Raw genomic sequence first — 17812 nt, forward strand, 5'->3', positions numbered from 1 at the left:
GACCGAGAACACTGCCTTGGGGCACTCCTGCACAAATTGAGCGCCTCGTGGATTTCACTCCATCAACAGCAACTCTGAAGCTTCTGTCCCTTAGAAAGCTTTCGATGAGTTGAAACAATTGAGGAGTTAGTATGCCTTTCAATTTGCAGAGGAGACCATCATGCCACACTCTATCAAAAGCTTGTTTAATATCCATAAACACAGCCACTGAGTACATCTTTTGCTCCATGGCTTCCAGGGCGAAGTTGACCACACGGTGGAGCTGTTCCGGTGTTCCGTGACTTCTTCGAAATCCAAATTGCCATTTTGGAATTCTGCGCGTCACGGCTTCGAGCTGGAGAATCCGGTCCAGAATCACGCGTTCCATCATCTTCCCGAGGGCAGGTAGCAGACTAATCGGCCTATATCCATCTACTTCAGTATGCTGTTTCTCTGGCTTTGGAATCATCGTAATTAGCGCCATTTTCCAGCAGTTTGGAAAGTGCCTCAGCCTGAGTATGTTATTCATGAGCAAAACAATATACAGCAGAGCCCTTGTGGGGAGCAGTTTCAGCGTCCTGTTGTCTAAAAGGTCTTCTCCAGGCGCTTTTTTGACCTTTAGATTTTTTATCTGCTGTACCACTTCTTGCAGTGTAACTGGGCTTGCAGGCAAGGCCATTTGGAATGGCATCTCCAGCCTAAGCTCGACTACCCTTCGCCTATCTGCTGATGTAAAGTCAAAAGGCTTAAATCTTTCCTCTAGGCTGTTTGCAAAGATTTCAGCTTTCTGCTGACTGGAATAGCTCCATCCGCCTGAAGGATCCTTAATTGGAGTCTTAGGGATGACCAGCCTCTTGAATCGCCTCGTAAGCTTCCAGAGCGAGTAATTAAATGATGCATCTGGACCAGCACTTTCCAATATGTCATCAATTCTGCCTTGTCTGATTTTAGCAAGCTCTTTTTGCAGTCGATTGGACAGTCTTTTGTAGATTTGATGAATGCGAGTATCTCCAGTTCTTGCATATTCTTTCCTGACTCTTCTTTTCAGGCTTAAGAGCGCAGCAGCCGTTGGTGGTAGACTAGCTTGACTATGTTGGGTTGGCAAGCGTAAAGTTTTCGGTGCAGCAGAAGACGCAGCCAGTGAAATGTTCTTCATGAGGATTGATATCGCGTCTTCGATATCCTCTGGGCTGTTAATTTCGACGTTCAGGTTAATTCTTCTTTCGAGATCGGCTTTAAAAACATCAATACGGGAGCCAGGTGGTAGAATATATTCCCTCTTGGGATTATATTGCGGTGCATGATGTAGCGTCGCTACTACTGGAAGGTGATCCGATGCGAGCTCATATTTTGTTTCAACGGTGAGTCTGTTTAGGGCAATCCTGTTGACAATAAAGAAGTCTAGTGCAGAGGGGTTAAGCCGTGTGTTGTAAGAGTAGAAAGTTGGCTCTCCAGTAGCAAGAACTTGGCAAGTAGTACTAGCTATGGCCTCTTGCAAACACCTTCCTCGCCTGCAAGATCTGGAATTACCCCACCATTGGTGTTTTGCATTAAAATCACCGCCTACAATAAACTTATCTCCTAAGGTTGCAAGTAATAGATCAAAGTCGGCCCTGCACCAAGCTTCATTGGGAGGAAGATATAGGGAGGAGACTTTGATGCTTCCACCATTCGTCGGTATAGTTACGCTGGCCGCTTGGATGCTTGTTTTTAGAATTGGCTCATTCTGTGAATGAGCGATACTTGATCTAATGATGACTGCAGAACCACTTTTAGCGGTGCCACTGGGATGATTAGCGTAGTACTGGTCGTATCCTGGCAAATATGCGTTCAAGCCAGGACGCATATGCGTTTCGGTTATTAACATGATATCGATCAAGTTTGAACTTAGGAAAAGCCTGAGTTCATCATTGTTTTTGACCAGGCCCCGTGCGTTCCATAATCCGATTTTTAACAGCGGATTTAACATTTGGATATTAGTTTTTGTACCAAGTCACGGAAGGCTCTATTGGAATCCATATTTTCCTGAATGAGCTTATACATTTGATCCATTCTTGCGTTTAGATCAAAAATCGCCTTTTCCAGCATACTAAATTTATTGTTTAGATGCCAATCTTCAGCGGAAATGTGTGCCCGGGGCGAGTTTTGGTTTGTTGGCGCGATGGTACGCTTTCCTTCAATTGGCCTTGCTGCATCAGCGTAAGAGAAGCCACTCTTAACAGCAGAGCTTGAGATGAACTGTACTTTATTGCCTTGGTTGTTTGGGTAACTCCTATTGCTACCGATGACTAGACCATCTCTCGGCAACCTCACAGCTGGCTTAAGTTTTTTGGCTAGATCAATTCTTACCTTGCAGCCTCTGAAGCTCGACATGTGGTCTTCGCCGCAATTAGCGCATATAAATTCCCCATTATCATTCAGGTTACATGATTTTGAGCCAGTATCATGGTCCCCCGAGCATTTACCGCAAACCGGCTTTTTAAGGCAATAGTTCCTCGTGTGCCCGAAATCTTGGCATCTGAAGCATTGTACCAGCTCTTTACTCTGTTTGGCCTTTGATATTGTAACCCTGTGTCTACCAATTTGAGTTATTTTTAGTGCCTCAGCAACGTTGGGTGCGTTCTGGAGGTTAACGTAAAACATATTTTGTCTTGTTTTGACATTATTTATGTCCTCACCATCCTCCTCATTAATTTGAATGTTACGCCAGTCCGGTTTTCTGGGGCAATATATATTCAAAACTGTAAAGCCCTTGTCGGTAAAGGTGCGCTCTATTAATTGCCTGGGTACATTGGGATGAATATCTCTGAGCACCAATCTGCAGGGTTTGTTCTCCTTCAACTGGTGGTGCCAGAATTGACAATTTTGATTGGACAATAATTTGATTATTGCACGAAACGCATTCGAATTCTTCGTATAAATACGCGAGATCCCAGATTTCGATGTGCGTATGTCGTAATCGTCAGGGGAGACAGCAGAATTGAGCGCCACCTCCAGCTTATCCAATTTGTTAACTTGTGGCACACATATAGCAGGAGGCTTAGGAATACTACTTCCCTGCTGGAAACGGCTGGCTTCATTTTGCTGGCTCGATGAAATTCAAGTCTGACAACTTTGTTGCATACATTACTTTCCCCAAAAGTATGCTTTTATTTCTTTAGTTTTTATTTCTTTAATTCTTTGAACATACAAACACAACCCTGGTAGCTGTCAAAGTGACTAGTCGACTTTTTATTGTGCGCTCCGTGAAAAATTGTAGTAAATTCCTCTTTTTTCAATTATTTCGCGTATAGTGCGTTAAAAAAAAAAAAAAAAAAATCACCCGGAAACCTAGTTTCACCTTGGCTTTTTGGCAATCGTTTAGTATCCTTATTTTCTTGGATTCCAATCAACAATTAATCTGCTGTATGGGGCTGCTCTGCTGACGTATACACGTCATCGAAGCAGAGACAGCCCAGAATTTTTCTTCTTTGCTTGTTTTTGCAAGTCATCTTATCTCACGTAAATGAATGCTGATGAAGACTCGGCTGCTCTCGGAGCAGCTGAGGAAGTAGTCAATAAGCTGCCGAAGTACGTGGAGATGAGAAAAATTTCTGGTAAATCACCTTCGGAGCTGAGAGCAAAAATAACCAAGGACTTGCATATGTCAATGGGAAAACCATACTTAAAGCCGTCAAGCTCAACCAGTAACTGGATTGCCTCAACCACTTGTACATCGACTACAAGTACCCTAACGTTCTCTGTGGTGAACTCTCAATCAATGTATACTACAGTAGCGACATCAAATGGCAGTTTGAGCTCCACACCCGCCATTGTGAGTACACCGGCTTCAATCACAAACTTAGTTGCAAATCCAACTCTGGACAAATTTTGCTCGTTTCAAATGTCAGTACCCGGTATTAATAGGAAGCGGAAAGGAGCCGTCGAGTCACTAAAATCGGCTCAAAAAAATAAGCCAACTCCTGTCAATACAACCCAGGGACAACGAACTGCGTCCTCCTCTCCGCCAGCGCTTCAAAATAATAGATTTGCAGCCCTTTCGGAAGAAGCTGATTCCATTATGGAAATGGAAGAGCCAGATTCCGAAGATCCATCGAGCCAGCAAAATGAAGCCAGCCGTTTCCAGCAGGGAAGTAGTATTCCTAAGCCTCCTGCTATATGTGTGCCACAAGTTAACAAATTGGATAAGCTGGAGGTGGCGCTCAATTCTGCTGTCTCCCCTGACGATTACGACATACGCACATCGAAATCTGGGATCTCGCGTATTTATACGAAGAATTCGAATGCGTTTCGTGCAATAATCAAATTATTGTCCAATCAAAATTGTCAATTCTGGCACCACCAGTTGAAGGAGAACAAACCCTGCAGATTGGTGCTCAGAGATATTCATCCCAATGTACCCAGGCAATTAATAGAGCGCACCTTTACCGACAAGGGCTTTACAGTTTTGAATATATATTGCCCCAGAAAACCGGACTGGCGTAACATTCAAATTAATGAGGAGGATGGTGAGGACATAAATAATGTCAAAACAAGACAAAATATGTTTTACGTTAACCTCCAGAACGCACCCAACGTTGCTGAGGCACTAAAAATAACTCAAATTGGTAGACACAGGGTTACAATATCAAAGGCCAAACAGAGTAAAGAGCTGGTACAATGCTTCAGATGCCAAGATTTCGGGCACACGAGGAACTATTGCCTTAAAAAGCCGGTTTGCGGTAAATGCTCGGGGGACCATGATACTGGCTCAAAATCATGTAACCTGAATGATAATGGGGAATTTATATGCGCTAATTGCGGCGAAGACCACATGTCGAGCTTCAGAGGCTGCAAGGTAAGAATTGATCTAGCCAAAAAACTTAAGCCAGCTGTGAGGTTGCCGAGAGATGGTCTAGTCATCGGTAGCAATAGGAGTTACCCAAACAACCAAGGCAATAAAGTACAGTTCATCTCAAGCTCTGCTGTTAAGAGTGGCTTCTCTTACGCTGATGCAGCAAGGCCAATTGAAGGAAAGCGTACCATCGCGCCAACAAACCAAAACTCGCCCCGGGCACACATTTCCGCTGAAGATTGGCATCTAAACAATAAATTTAGTATGCTGGAAAAGGCGATTTTTGATCTAAACGCAAGAATGGATCAAATGTATAAGCTCATTCAGGAAAATATGGATTCCAATAGAGCCTTCCGTGACTTGGTACAAAAACTAATATCCAAATGTTAAATCCGCTGTTAAAAATCGGATTATGGAACGCACGGGGCCTGGTCAAAAACAATGATGAACTCAGGCTTTTCCTAAGTTCAAACTTGATCGATATCATGTTAATAACCGAAACGCATATGCGTCCTGGCTTGAACGCATATTTGCCAGGATACGACCAGTACTACGCTAATCATCCCAGTGGCACCGCTAAAAGTGGTTCTGCAGTCATCATTAGATCAAGTATCGCTCATTCACAGAATGAGCCAATTCTAAAAACAAGCATCCAAGCGGCCAGCGTAACTATACCGACGAATGGTGGAAGCATCAAAGTCTCCTCCCTATATCTTCCTCCCAATGAAGCTTGGTGCAGGGCCGACTTTGATCTATTACTTGCAACCTTAGGAGATAAGTTTATTGTAGGCGGTGATTTTAATGCAAAACACCAATGGTGGGGTAATTCCAGATCTTGCAGGCGAGGAAGGTGTTTGCAAGAGGCCATAGCTAGTACTACTTGCCAAGTTCTTGCTACTGGAGAGCCAACTTTCTACTCTTACAACACACGGCTTAACCCCTCTGCACTAGACTTCTTTATTGTCAACAGGATTGCCCTAAACAGACTCACCGTTGAAACAAAATATGAGCTCGCATCGGATCACCTTCCAGTAGTAGCGACGCTACATCATGCACCGCAATATAATCCCAAGAGGGAATATATTCTACCACCTGGCTCCCGTATTGATGTTTTTAAAGCCGATCTCGAAAGAAGAATTAACCTGAACGTCGAAATTAACAGCCCAGAGGATATCGAAGACGCGATATCAATCCTCATGAAGAACATTTCACTGGCTGCGTCTTCTGCTGCACCGAAAACTTTACGCTTGCCAACCCAACATAGTCAAGCTAGTCTACCACCAACGGCTGCTGCGCTCTTAAGCCTGAAAAGAAGAGTCAGGAAAGAATATGCAAGAACTGGAGATACTCGCATTCATCAAATCTACAAAAGACTGTCCAATCGACTGCAAAAAGAGCTTGCTAAAATCAGACAAGGCAGAATTGATGACATATTGGAAAGTGCTGGTCCAGATGCATCATTTAATTACTCGCTCTGGAAGCTTACGAGGCGATTCAAGAGGCTGGTCATCCCTAAGACTCCAATTAAGGATCCTTCAGGCGGATGGAGCTATTCCAGTCAGCAGAAAGCTGAAATCTTTGCAAACAGCCTAGAGGAAAGATTTAAGCCTTTTGACTTTACATCAGCAGATAGGCGAAGGGTAGTCGAGCTTAGGCTGGAGATGCCATTCCAAATGGCCTTGCCTGCAAGCCCAGTTACACTGCAAGAAGTGGTACAGCAGATAAAAAATCTAAAGGTCAAAAAAGCGCCTGGAGAAGACCTTTTAGACAACAGGACGCTGAAACTGCTCCCCACAAGGGCTCTGCTGTATATTGTTTTGCTCATGAATAACATACTCAGGCTGAGGCACTTTCCAAACTGCTGGAAAATGGCGCTAATTACGATGATTCCAAAGCCAGAGAAACAGCATACTGAAGTAGATGGATATAGGCCGATTAGTCTGCTACCTGCCCTCGGGAAGATGATGGAACGCGTGATTCTGGACCGGATTCTCCAGCTCGAAGCCGTGACGCGCAGAATTCCAAAATGGCAATTTGGATTTCGAAGAAGTCACGGAACACCGGAACAGCTCCACCGTGTGGTCAACTTCGCCCTGGAAGCCATGGAGCAAAAGATGTACTCAGTGGCTGTGTTTATGGATATTAAACAAGCTTTTGATAGAGTGTGGCATGATGGTCTCCTCTGCAAATTGAAAGGCATACTAACTCCTCAATTGTTTCAACTCATCGAAAGCTTTCTAAGGGACAGAAGCTTCAGAGTTGCTGTTGATGGAGTGAAATCCACGAGACGCTCAATTTGTGCAGGAGTGCCCCAAGGCAGTGTTCTCGGTCCTACCCTGTATACATTATTTACTGCTGATATGCCTGCACCGCAAGAGATCCTTGGAGTAGACGAGGATGACGCACTAATAGCTACTTACGCAGACGACACTGCGGTGCTTACCAGATGCAGAGATATCGATGTAGCTTCGGAAGCCTTACAGCAGTATGTAAGTAGTTTCGAGAAGTGGGCTCTGAATTGGAACATTGGTATCAATGCCAGCAAGTGTGCGAATGTCACATTTACAACAAGGCCGTCGTCATGCAGAGATATCACAATGTTGGGGTCCACGCTCAGTCATACAAATTCGCACAAATATCTTGGTGTAATTCTGGACAGAAGACTCAACTTCAGCAAGCATACAACAATGGTCAAGCGATCGGTCATGGCAAAAGCCGGAAAGATGGCATGGCTGCTTGCACCCTGCAACAAGCTGTCTCTGCACAGTAAGGTGACAGTATACAAGTCCATATTAAGTCCAATATGGAAGTATGCGCTACCAATTTATGGCATTGCCGCTGCATCGAACCTAAATAAAATAAGAGTTGCGCAAGCTAAAATACTCAGAAAAATATGCAACGCTCCCTGGTATATGCGCACTAGGGACATCGAAAGAGACTTATGTGTCCCCAAGGTTGGCGATGTCATTCAAATGCACGCAAGCAATTACGAGAAGCGACTCGGCAGTCACCCCAACGCACTAGCGAGGCGGCTCCTGTCCAAACCTAAGAAGAGAAGATTGAAGAAGTGCCATCCAAAGGATCTCCCCACAAGATCCCTTGTATAAAATATATAATATATATCATAAAATATAATTTCATTTCTAATGTAAAACATTGTAAATATTGTATATATGTACATAGATATAAGTGCGTCCTATAGATGCTTACTATAGACAACTTTTGTATTCCCTAACTTTCAACTAGCTTAAGCTGCCATATTGGTAGTAGAAAACTAGTTTAATAAATTGTATATATGTAAAAAAAAAAAAAAAAAAAAAAAAAAAAAAAAAGAACATACAAACACGTTAACTCAAATCTTTTTTTTTTCTTTTTTAAATGTATATACAATTTATTAAACAAGTATTCTGTTACCAATATGGCAGCTTAAGCTAGTTTGGAAATAGCTCAAATCAGCTCTAAAAATTGGTATATACTCGTATACACTATACTTCATTGCTTTATATAATAGTTTTAATTCAACACAACAGTTTTTTTACAATTTCAAGCCCCATAACCCTTAATTAATTTTTTAATCAATTTACTGTTACATGTTCTATTGCTGTATTATTTTTACAAATTGAACGCTTGTTAGTTTCTATTGCCTAATAAAAATCCCCGTCTATTTATTGTGCTTGTTTTGTTTCGGTTTGTTTTTGCCCACGCTGATATGGATTTATTATTCCATTATCAATCCCAATTAAAATTGTTTAACCTTAAATAATAAAAAAAGGCAACTTTGAATTATAATTTTCAATAATTACGGCTTCCTGTGCTCAGTTCCGACAACAGTTAGTTGACATTTAATTTTTATAATCATTAATGTTGTTTTCATGATTTATTTTATTGCGTTTATATCGACGGCGCACCACGTTGATAACAACTAATATGTACACATGTAAGTCGATTGCTTTTGTTGTTTTTGTAATGAGGCATAAATCATGACAGCGTCCGTCGGACACACTCGAGCATAATGACAATTTAAATACAGAGCTCTGGCGATTATCATTTTAAAACAATTGAATTCAATATGCGATTCATTTTTGTTTATTTTTTCATCATACCCCAATCTATTGAGAGATTTTTTAAAACAGAAGCCTCTGGAGTGCTATCGCAGTTGGAAAATGAAGGGTGTAGGACTTGCATTTTGAAACAAAAAACGAGGCCATTGTTGAATGTGCATTGGATATTTCGTTCGTACGGATTTTTAAAGTTAAACGCTTAAGAATAATTCATTGTTTTAATACTCGAAACAATGAATTTAAAATGAATATAACTGGCAATGAATAAATTGCTATTTTCCTAGCAATGCTTAACAATTCTGGTACGAAATATTCGCTTAGGAGTTGTTAAAATAAATAAATCATGACAAGATTGAAGAACAGTATAGTAATAGTGTCCCACCTCTCTCCTCAATTAAGCTACTTTTATGCATATGCCATAGCTGTTGTAATCGTCACGCTTTGTTGCTGAAATGAAAGTGCTTGTGTTGGGGTTTTCTTGACTTAATTAACATGGCTGGCAAAAGAATTGGCCGTTTTTGCTGCGCTCTGTGAGTGCGCCCTGTTGAAATGTTTATAGTTTTTATTGTATGCTAATTTGCATAGTTGGGGAATTATGCAAGAAACAGCGCCCACCCACCATAGCAATTAATTATGCGTCGACGACCTAATAACTGTCGCAGCGACAAAGTTGCAGAAGACTTGCTGACTTTTATGTTTTTCCTTGCAAATTGTTCAGCCATCATCTATGCAAATTTTTCCAGTTGCCATTTTTCGCATTTTGCACAAACACACATACACAAGCACACACGCAAACAAAAACTATAGTTAACAACATTTTTAAGCCACATCATGGTCTTTGTTTACGCTTTTGTTTTTAGTTGGTGTGCGGCCTTTTGTTTTGGAATGTTTCCGTTTCGGAGCCGTGCGAAGCCGAACTCATTAACTTTGACCCATTTTGTGGCTACCACCAGCTGCTCCAAAGCCATAGCAATAGCCATAGCCAACGCTTACGCTAACGCTAACGCTTTTGTCTCGTTTTGTTAGCAATAAAACTAAACTATAAAACATTCCTCATTTGCCCTGGACCTGGAAGGCGACTGTGCGAAAGCGAAGTGCCGACAATTAGGCGGAACAAATTTTTTTGCAAGCCCACTAGTTGGCATTGCATAAGTCAGTCGACAGTCTAGTCATGTTTTGCACGCAAAACGTAAAATTGGCATAATAATTTCTTGTTGCCTTTATGCTGTTTGCTGTTTGCTATTTGGTGTTTGGTGTTTGGTAGTGCAAAAAATTATCAATCATCAACCGGTTTGCGCAATTTGCAAATTGCGAGTACATGTGGGCTCTGCACTCACCACTCAGCACTTTGGTGTTTATTTTAATGAGCCACTAGAAGTGGTGCAATACCATTTTGCGTATAATTAAGTAATTTTAGCGCAATTTTTGTGATAACATCGCGTGCAAAATTCAAAAATGTTCGCTTCACTTGGCAGCACTGATCTGCGCCTGCTACAAAGGTGCCTGCCACGACACGCCATTTGTTGTGTAGCGGTTAGCTTTTGCACAAACTGTGTTATCGACCTCTCCCCTTATCGCTCTTTAGTATTCTTTCCCCTGCGGAAACAACAAGCAGCTGATTTCGCGGTCTGTGTACATTGACGTGCACTCAAAAAAGCTTTTACTTTCGCAGCAGATAACAATTGCCAATTAATTAGTAAGCTCGTAAAAATTGTTATCAACGACGCGTTCTGTGTGGCTATAGATAGTTGTGCAGAAGAGGCGACGTGTTATTCTTGCCGCAAACATTGCCAATTGTAGTTAAAATGAAGTCTCAAAAACCAAAAAAAAATGCCACATCCTCCGATTCTACAACAACGACAACAACACGCGTTGTTCTTAATGTATGGGATGTCGCGCTTACGCTCTTTTGCCACGTCTTTAACGAAATATTTAACACTTTTCACAGATCAATGGCAATTTCTTCACACCATTGTCCGGCTACCCGCCCGGACCGGGTGGCAACGGACCGCCTCACTATCATATGCCGCCACCACCGCCAGCCACACAGCAGCCGCAAACGGCAGCCGCACCACCCCAACAGCAGCAACAACAACAGCAGCCACCACCCAGAACACAGGTCTCACATTCCCCGCACTCACCCTCGCCGCCCAACTACAAGGATGAGCGCAGCCAGCGACAACACAAGAAATTGGTCCACAAACTGGAGAGGCAACGCGAACTCGGTAAGACCGTAATTCTCAGTGGCTGATTTGCCTCCACTAATCCCGTTTCATGCGCTTATAGATTCCGCCGTCTCCACGCCCACACACTCACCCTCGCCGCGTCGCAACGACATCAACGGCCATCACAACAACAGTAACAACAACATTCCGCCAGGTACAGTGCCTCTAGCACAGCACCTGAACAATCACCATCATGTGCACAATCATGGACGCCGCTTATCGCAACGCAACGGTAACGGCACGCACGTTCCTAATGCAGCCACCGTTCCATCGCTGCCACAGCAACAGCACCAACCACAACACCAACGCACTGGCAGTAGCGTCGGTGGCGCCTCCTCTGTAGGCACCTCCGAGGATGGCGAAGACACCTCCAGTCTAGCTGCCGAGGATGAGGAGGACTACCAAACATCCATAGTGGAGCAGCTGTCGGCCATTGAGAAGCCAGAGGTAAGTCAACGACTTCAAAAACAAACCCACACCACCCTTTAAACTCCATCTATCCTAAAGCTACACGTCATCATTTATTACTAACGTAACGATCTACGAGTATAGTACTTTCGATCATTAATCGGGTAATAGAGGTCAAGAATTCTTCATAATTACAATTTTTATTCAAATCACATCATATTTTATTTATTTTTAAAAACAAAATCAATATTATTGATAATGATACGCATGTTATTGATAATATCGATAATTTATAAAATATTAACATGGAATTAATAATTGGGAGAAAGCAATTTTAAGTATAAAAGTAGCTTCATTTGTATTATTTAACTCATGAATACTAATACTCTCTAATAATCACTGAAATTGTGAAAATTTGGGCTTACAATTGTTATTATGAATAAAGAAGATTGTTAGGTACGCTCGTGTTAACAAACCCTATATAGATATTTTATGCTTCGTCCAATTCTTCAATTACCTTTAAGCAAAGAGTTGAAAAGTACAATTCGTTTTAATGTCCATCCTTCTCGCCACATAGGTAATCGATGTGACATCGCGCAGCGCCAAAATAAATTGGGTAGCGCCGAGCATTACGGACACGCTGCTGATTAATATGCGGGACTTGCGATACAACGTCCTGCTGAGCGACACAGGGAAGCAGTGCAAATACAAGAGTCTGTACATGGGCGAGGCGTACGAGTGCATTGTGCAGGATCTGCAGCCGGGCCAGGAGTATCTGGTGCGCGTGCAGGTCCACTATCAGAAGCTGCAGGGCACCGTCTCGGAACCGACTGAGTTCAAGACCCCACCGTGTGAGCCGGACCAGCCGTTGCCGCTGAAGCTTGTCTCCCGCTCGAAGAGCTCCATAAACTTGCGTTGGAGTGCGCCGAACGCGAACGGTGCTCCCATCACCCACTACCTGCTGGAGTACGACGAGGGCAAGGGCAATGCTCTACACTTTGTCGAGCTGGTCAAGACGAAGACGAAGCACTACGCCATCAATAAACTGCAGGCGACCACCGTCTACTGCTTTCGTCTGGCGGCCATCAACGAGATGGGCCAGTCCCAGTATTCGGAGGTGAGCAGTTACAGCACTGCGGGTAATCCACCAACGGCGCCCAAGGCGCCTACTCTTCATGCCTGGAGCTCCAATTCGATACACTTGCTGTGGGAGCGGCGCGCCCAGGACGGTGACTTCCTCCTCCAAATGCAGGATCCAGACACCGGACACGGTTACCTGATCATATACAAGGGCGGCGATACGCAATACGAGTGCCTCAAGCTGCGACGCGCCACCACCTACCAGTTCCGGCTACGTGCTGAAAACGATGCCGGCGTCTCGCCCTGGTCCCATGAGGTGAGTTACAAGACGGCCGCCGAACGCCCTGGACGGCCGGGAAAGCCGCACGCCAAAGGAAAAATTCATGGCACACACTTTAAGGCGCGCTGGGAACCGCCTTCAGATACAGGTGGTGGCGACATACTCTGCTACCACCTGGAGATCAATGCGGGCCCCAAATTCGAGCGCATCTATACGGGCGCTGAGGCGGAGGCGATGTGCGAACGCCTCCAACCAGGCACCACCTATCAGCTGCGCACCTATTGCGAAGGACCCGGCGGCCACAGTCCTTTCTCGGACATTGGCCATGTCACTACAGAAGCGGTGGTGCCCGCAGCGCCTCCACCACCACACTTCGAGTCACCGCCCACCCCCTACGTGGCGCTCTTGCGACTCAGCCAGCCGGATTACAATGGCGGCGCTCCCGTGCTCGAGTTCGAGGCTCAGGTGCGCAGTCTGCAGGAGCGCTCGGACGCCGCAGAGCCACCGCCAACCACGACGGTCTATCGCGGCAAGCAAGACTACTTTGTGGCTCAGCAACTGATGCCAGGCTGTGTCTACGAGACGCAGGTGCGCGCCATCAATCGTATCGGCGCCGGTCCCTGGTCCCAATGGTTCCGTTTCACCGCTGCCGCTGCTCCGCCCGCAGCACCAGAGGCGCTCCGAGTGCTTGTGAAGTCGGCCACGTATGTGCAAGTTAGCTGGCAGGCGCCGGCGCTGGATAATGGTGCTCCCATCAGCGCCTATTCGCTGCAGTGTGCCAGCCAGGCGCGCAGCGAGGATGAAAGCGACCCCGAAGCGGAGACAGAGACGGAGGTTGAGACAGAGGATCAGCAGGACACAGCGTCTCCTGTCAATACAGACTTCCACAGCTGCTACCATGGCCTGCAGACCAGCACAGATTTGCGGCAACTGGCCCCATTTACACGCTACTTCTTCCGACTCTTTGCGAGCAACGTTGCCGGCGACGGTCCGATGACTAGCTGGGTGAGTGTTCGCACACCAGCCGCCGTCCCAGCCGCACCACACATGCAGGGCTATGAGTTCACCGCCAATGAGGTGACACTCAACTGGACGGAACCGGCCAGCCATGGCTCCTCCATCTCCAGTTACAACATTGAATACGGCGAGAGGACGATTGCCACTCCGGATGCGTGCACCCGCTACACGGTGACGGGCCTAACACCCGAGACGGGCTACAAGTTTCGCGTGCAGGCTGTCAACTCGGTGGGTGCCGGCAGCTTCTCGGCCTACGCCAAGCTGACGACCCAACCAGCGCCACCAGCACCACCGACGCTGGAGTGCTCCGGCGCCGGCCACAACTACATTAAGCTGAAGTGGGGGGATGTGGGACGCAACGTGGACTTCACCAAGTACTACGTGGAGATGTATGTGACGCGGGCCAAGCAGTTCCAGGTGGTCTATGCCGGCACCAATTGCATGTGCAAGGTTCACAAACTGCAGGAACGCACGGCCTACACTTTCCGCATCTACGCGCACACGGATCGTGCCGGCGATGGTGACTACTCGGAGGAGTTTATGTTCGAGACGAGCGCCACGCTGCCGGCCAACATCAAGGCGCCGCGCGTCGTCCACGAGAACAGCGTTTGTCTGCTAACAACGGAGCATGCCCCCAACATGCCCGGTCTGGGCATGCAGCTGACCCTGGAGTGGCAGCACTCGAAGAACTCCTTCCACGATCGCGTGGAGTACGAACTGCAGTACGCGGTGCTCAGCAGCGAGGAACCAATGGAAGCCAACGCCACCACATCAGCGAGTCCCAAGGCACGCAGCAGCAGTAGCGGCAGCAACAACAGCGCTCCGGTGGCGCTCAGCAATCAGGACTATCGCCAACTCTACCGAGGACCCGACACCAAGTTCACCATCGACAATCTGGCCGCGGGCACGTGCTACCAATTCCGTGTCTGTCCCGTGCGTCTCACCGCTGTCGGCGATCTGCTGTATGGTCAGCCCTCGAGCGCCCTGCGCTACCAAGTGCCGAGCGATTTGGACGCCAGCTTGGCGGCCTGCCATCATTTGCATGCGCTGCCCAGCGGCGGCCCAACCCCGCTGCCGCCCACACTGGGCGCCACCCAACGTAGCAGCCGCAAGCCCGCCGCTGCCAGCAATGGTGGCAATGCTTTACATCCGCGCTCCATCAGCGCCTCAGCCATCGGCAGCAGCAGTAGCAGCGGTTCGGGAGACGTGATGCATCTGAGCCGACTGCCGCAGGAATTGACGGCCAGCAACTTTAACGCCTGTGGGGATCCGTTGCACCTCCACCATCACCACCATCATCATCACCACCAGCAGCAGTGCGTGGAGGCCTCAGCAGTGACTGGTTCCCCCTGCTCTGCCAGCGGCGCCTCTCTGGCGCCCTCCTCCGCCGCCTTGTCGTCGGGCGTGGCGTCCGCATCTTCGCTGCGACTGCGCGGCAACAGCTCCTCGCACCACATACACCACCAGCACCACTCGCATCACTCACACCACATGCATCATGCGCATCACCCACACGGCGCTGGTGCCACCACCAACGCCCTCACCACGCACAGCAGCACCGCTCAGCACGGACCGCTCCGTCGCTTTGTCGCCAAACTGTGTGCGGTTTACACGAATCGGAAGCGGTTCTCGGATCAGGAGAAGGCGGTCATCTTTGTGGTTTCATTTCTGTTTGTCACCTTCCTGGTGGCCACACTCGTCAACATGGTTTGGGGCTGAACCGCACGAACCGAACCAACTGCAAAACCAACAAATAAACACACTTGATGTCTCAACGAAGTGATTTAAACAATTAGTTTGTAATTATGTATTTTTTTATATTATTATATATATTGTATGTATGTATAACAACAACAACAACAACCACAACAACAAAACGAAGCAAAGCAAAAACAACAACTGTATATTGTCAAACATTTTAAACAAAAACAAAACAAAACCAACAACACAAATCAAAAGTAATTTAAATAATCACAAGAGATCACAAACCGAGTTGCAACAGAAGATCGCATTTCACACACACACACACACACACACATTTATACATGAATATTATATACATGCATGTAGCATATACATACGATTAAGGTTTGGCCACCACACGAGCGGGCACACACAACAAATTAATCAAATTAATTAATAATTGAAAAGAATTGTGAGTTATTTGCAATGCCGTGTGTGTGGAGGATGCATAAGAGAAATGCTTGTAAATGAAACATAAACTAGTATTTACCTATCATATTTGTTGTTGCTAACTATGTATACAGCCACACATACACCCAACACTCTCTCACATACACACACACACACACAATCTCCATATGTGCTATATTGTATTTATAAACAAAAACCACAACAAACAACCCAACCAGAATAACAAACAAGGCAAGGAGAATTACTTTGAAGAATATGCAAACAATTTTCTCAATCGCTTCACAAACCGTTGGCCGTTTCTTTTCTCTAGTGTTGTACACAGAACAGAAGGATAAGAAAGTAACGGTACAGCTAAAGAAACGCGTTAAATGCAAAACGAATAACGAAAAGTATGAATTTATTAGACTATGCTGTATTCCTAGTATACTATATACATACACATATATATACATACATATAAATCTCTCTCTAAACACATACATATATATACACATGCAAACGAACACACACACACACATATATATATTTATATATATAGCTACCAAAATATATAGTGCTGTACAATTTTCTCCAATCGCCGCTCAAGTCGCGTTAGAAACGCACCGAGCACCAAAAAAAAAAAAAACGCAACGCCTATTTGAAACGGAAACGGAAACAAACAGCAGACGCTTTTTCATTCTCACAATTTTTTTATACAAAATATTAAACAATTTATTATGCATAAATAATAAAAACATACATACGTATTAACAACAACAGCAACATCCACAAACGGCACGGCAGTGAAGGTTGTTAGGAGCGGAGGCGACATCGACAAACAATTCCACATCTCTTTATATACATGTACATATAGGCATATATAAATACATATATGTATATACTATACTTTCGATCCATGCATTAACTTCCTGCATTTCACATTCTTCTTAGCATACATACATACATATATGTACATACATACTACTTATATACATACGAGTATATGCAACAACACCAATTGCGTGTGCCTCTCAAGCCTAACAACCACAACCACAGCCCCAAACGCCAATCGAAAACATGAATTAAAAATTAATAAGAACATACAAGTATATTTTTTACCAACAAAATGAGAAAAAAATTAATTAGTAAATAATAAAAAATATATATACTATATATATGAAATTTATAGCTAATGCAACGCAAAGTGATTTATATTCCAATTATTATTATTTTTCTAATTAAATTAATTAATGTAATTGTTTCTTTCCATAGCAATTAATGTGAATTATACAACAACAACAACAGAAATCTATATATACACTATACATACATATATGAATAAACAATTGTTTGTAAAAATGTGCTTAAAATGCAAAAAACAAAAAAAAAAACGACAACAAAAAGAAAAAACAAATCCAATGAAAGAGGAGAGAAAACAAAAGCGAAACAAAATTTAAAGATTATGTATGTTTCTATGTTTACGGTAAATGGTTATAACATAAATGCATATATACATATATATATATATTATTTTGTTTTTTACATAAATAAAAAATGAGATATTTAAATATACGACAAACAGACCCTTTATACATATATACACATTAAAACGGTTTATATATTAGCAAAATATGATGTACTATTTGTCGATGAATATATATATTAACAAAATTTATTATAATTGAATTTATTATGATACATATATTGTTTATTATTATATATATGACGACGACAACAACATTACAACAAAAATTAAATAAAAAGCATACAAATACCTATGAAATGGTTTAGTTTC

The 17812-nt window shown here is 44.3% G+C and overlaps 1 protein-coding gene across 1 annotated transcript in view; it reads left to right on the forward strand.

Moving 5' to 3' along the window:
* LOC115631942 (fibronectin type-III domain-containing protein 3A) overlaps positions 1-17331 on the forward strand; it is a 63301-nt gene extending 45970 nt beyond the window's left edge. Inside the window, exons 3-6 of the mRNA XM_030528794.1 lie at positions 10823-11099; positions 11161-11546; positions 12085-15196; positions 15275-17331. Coding sequence (XP_030384654.1) covers positions 10823-11099; positions 11161-11546; positions 12085-15196; positions 15275-15603 — 4104 coding nt within the window. The 3' untranslated portion in view covers positions 15604-17331. The remainder of the gene's footprint in view (positions 1-10822; positions 11100-11160; positions 11547-12084; positions 15197-15274) is intronic.
* Positions 17332-17812: the final 481 nt, after the last annotated feature.

This window comes from Scaptodrosophila lebanonensis, unplaced genomic scaffold (assembly GCF_003285725.1).
Source record: "Scaptodrosophila lebanonensis strain 11010-0011.00,11010-0021.00 unplaced genomic scaffold, SlebRS2 tig00001412-arrow-pilon, whole genome shotgun sequence".
NCBI classification, from domain to species: domain Eukaryota; kingdom Metazoa; phylum Arthropoda; class Insecta; order Diptera; family Drosophilidae; genus Scaptodrosophila; species Scaptodrosophila lebanonensis.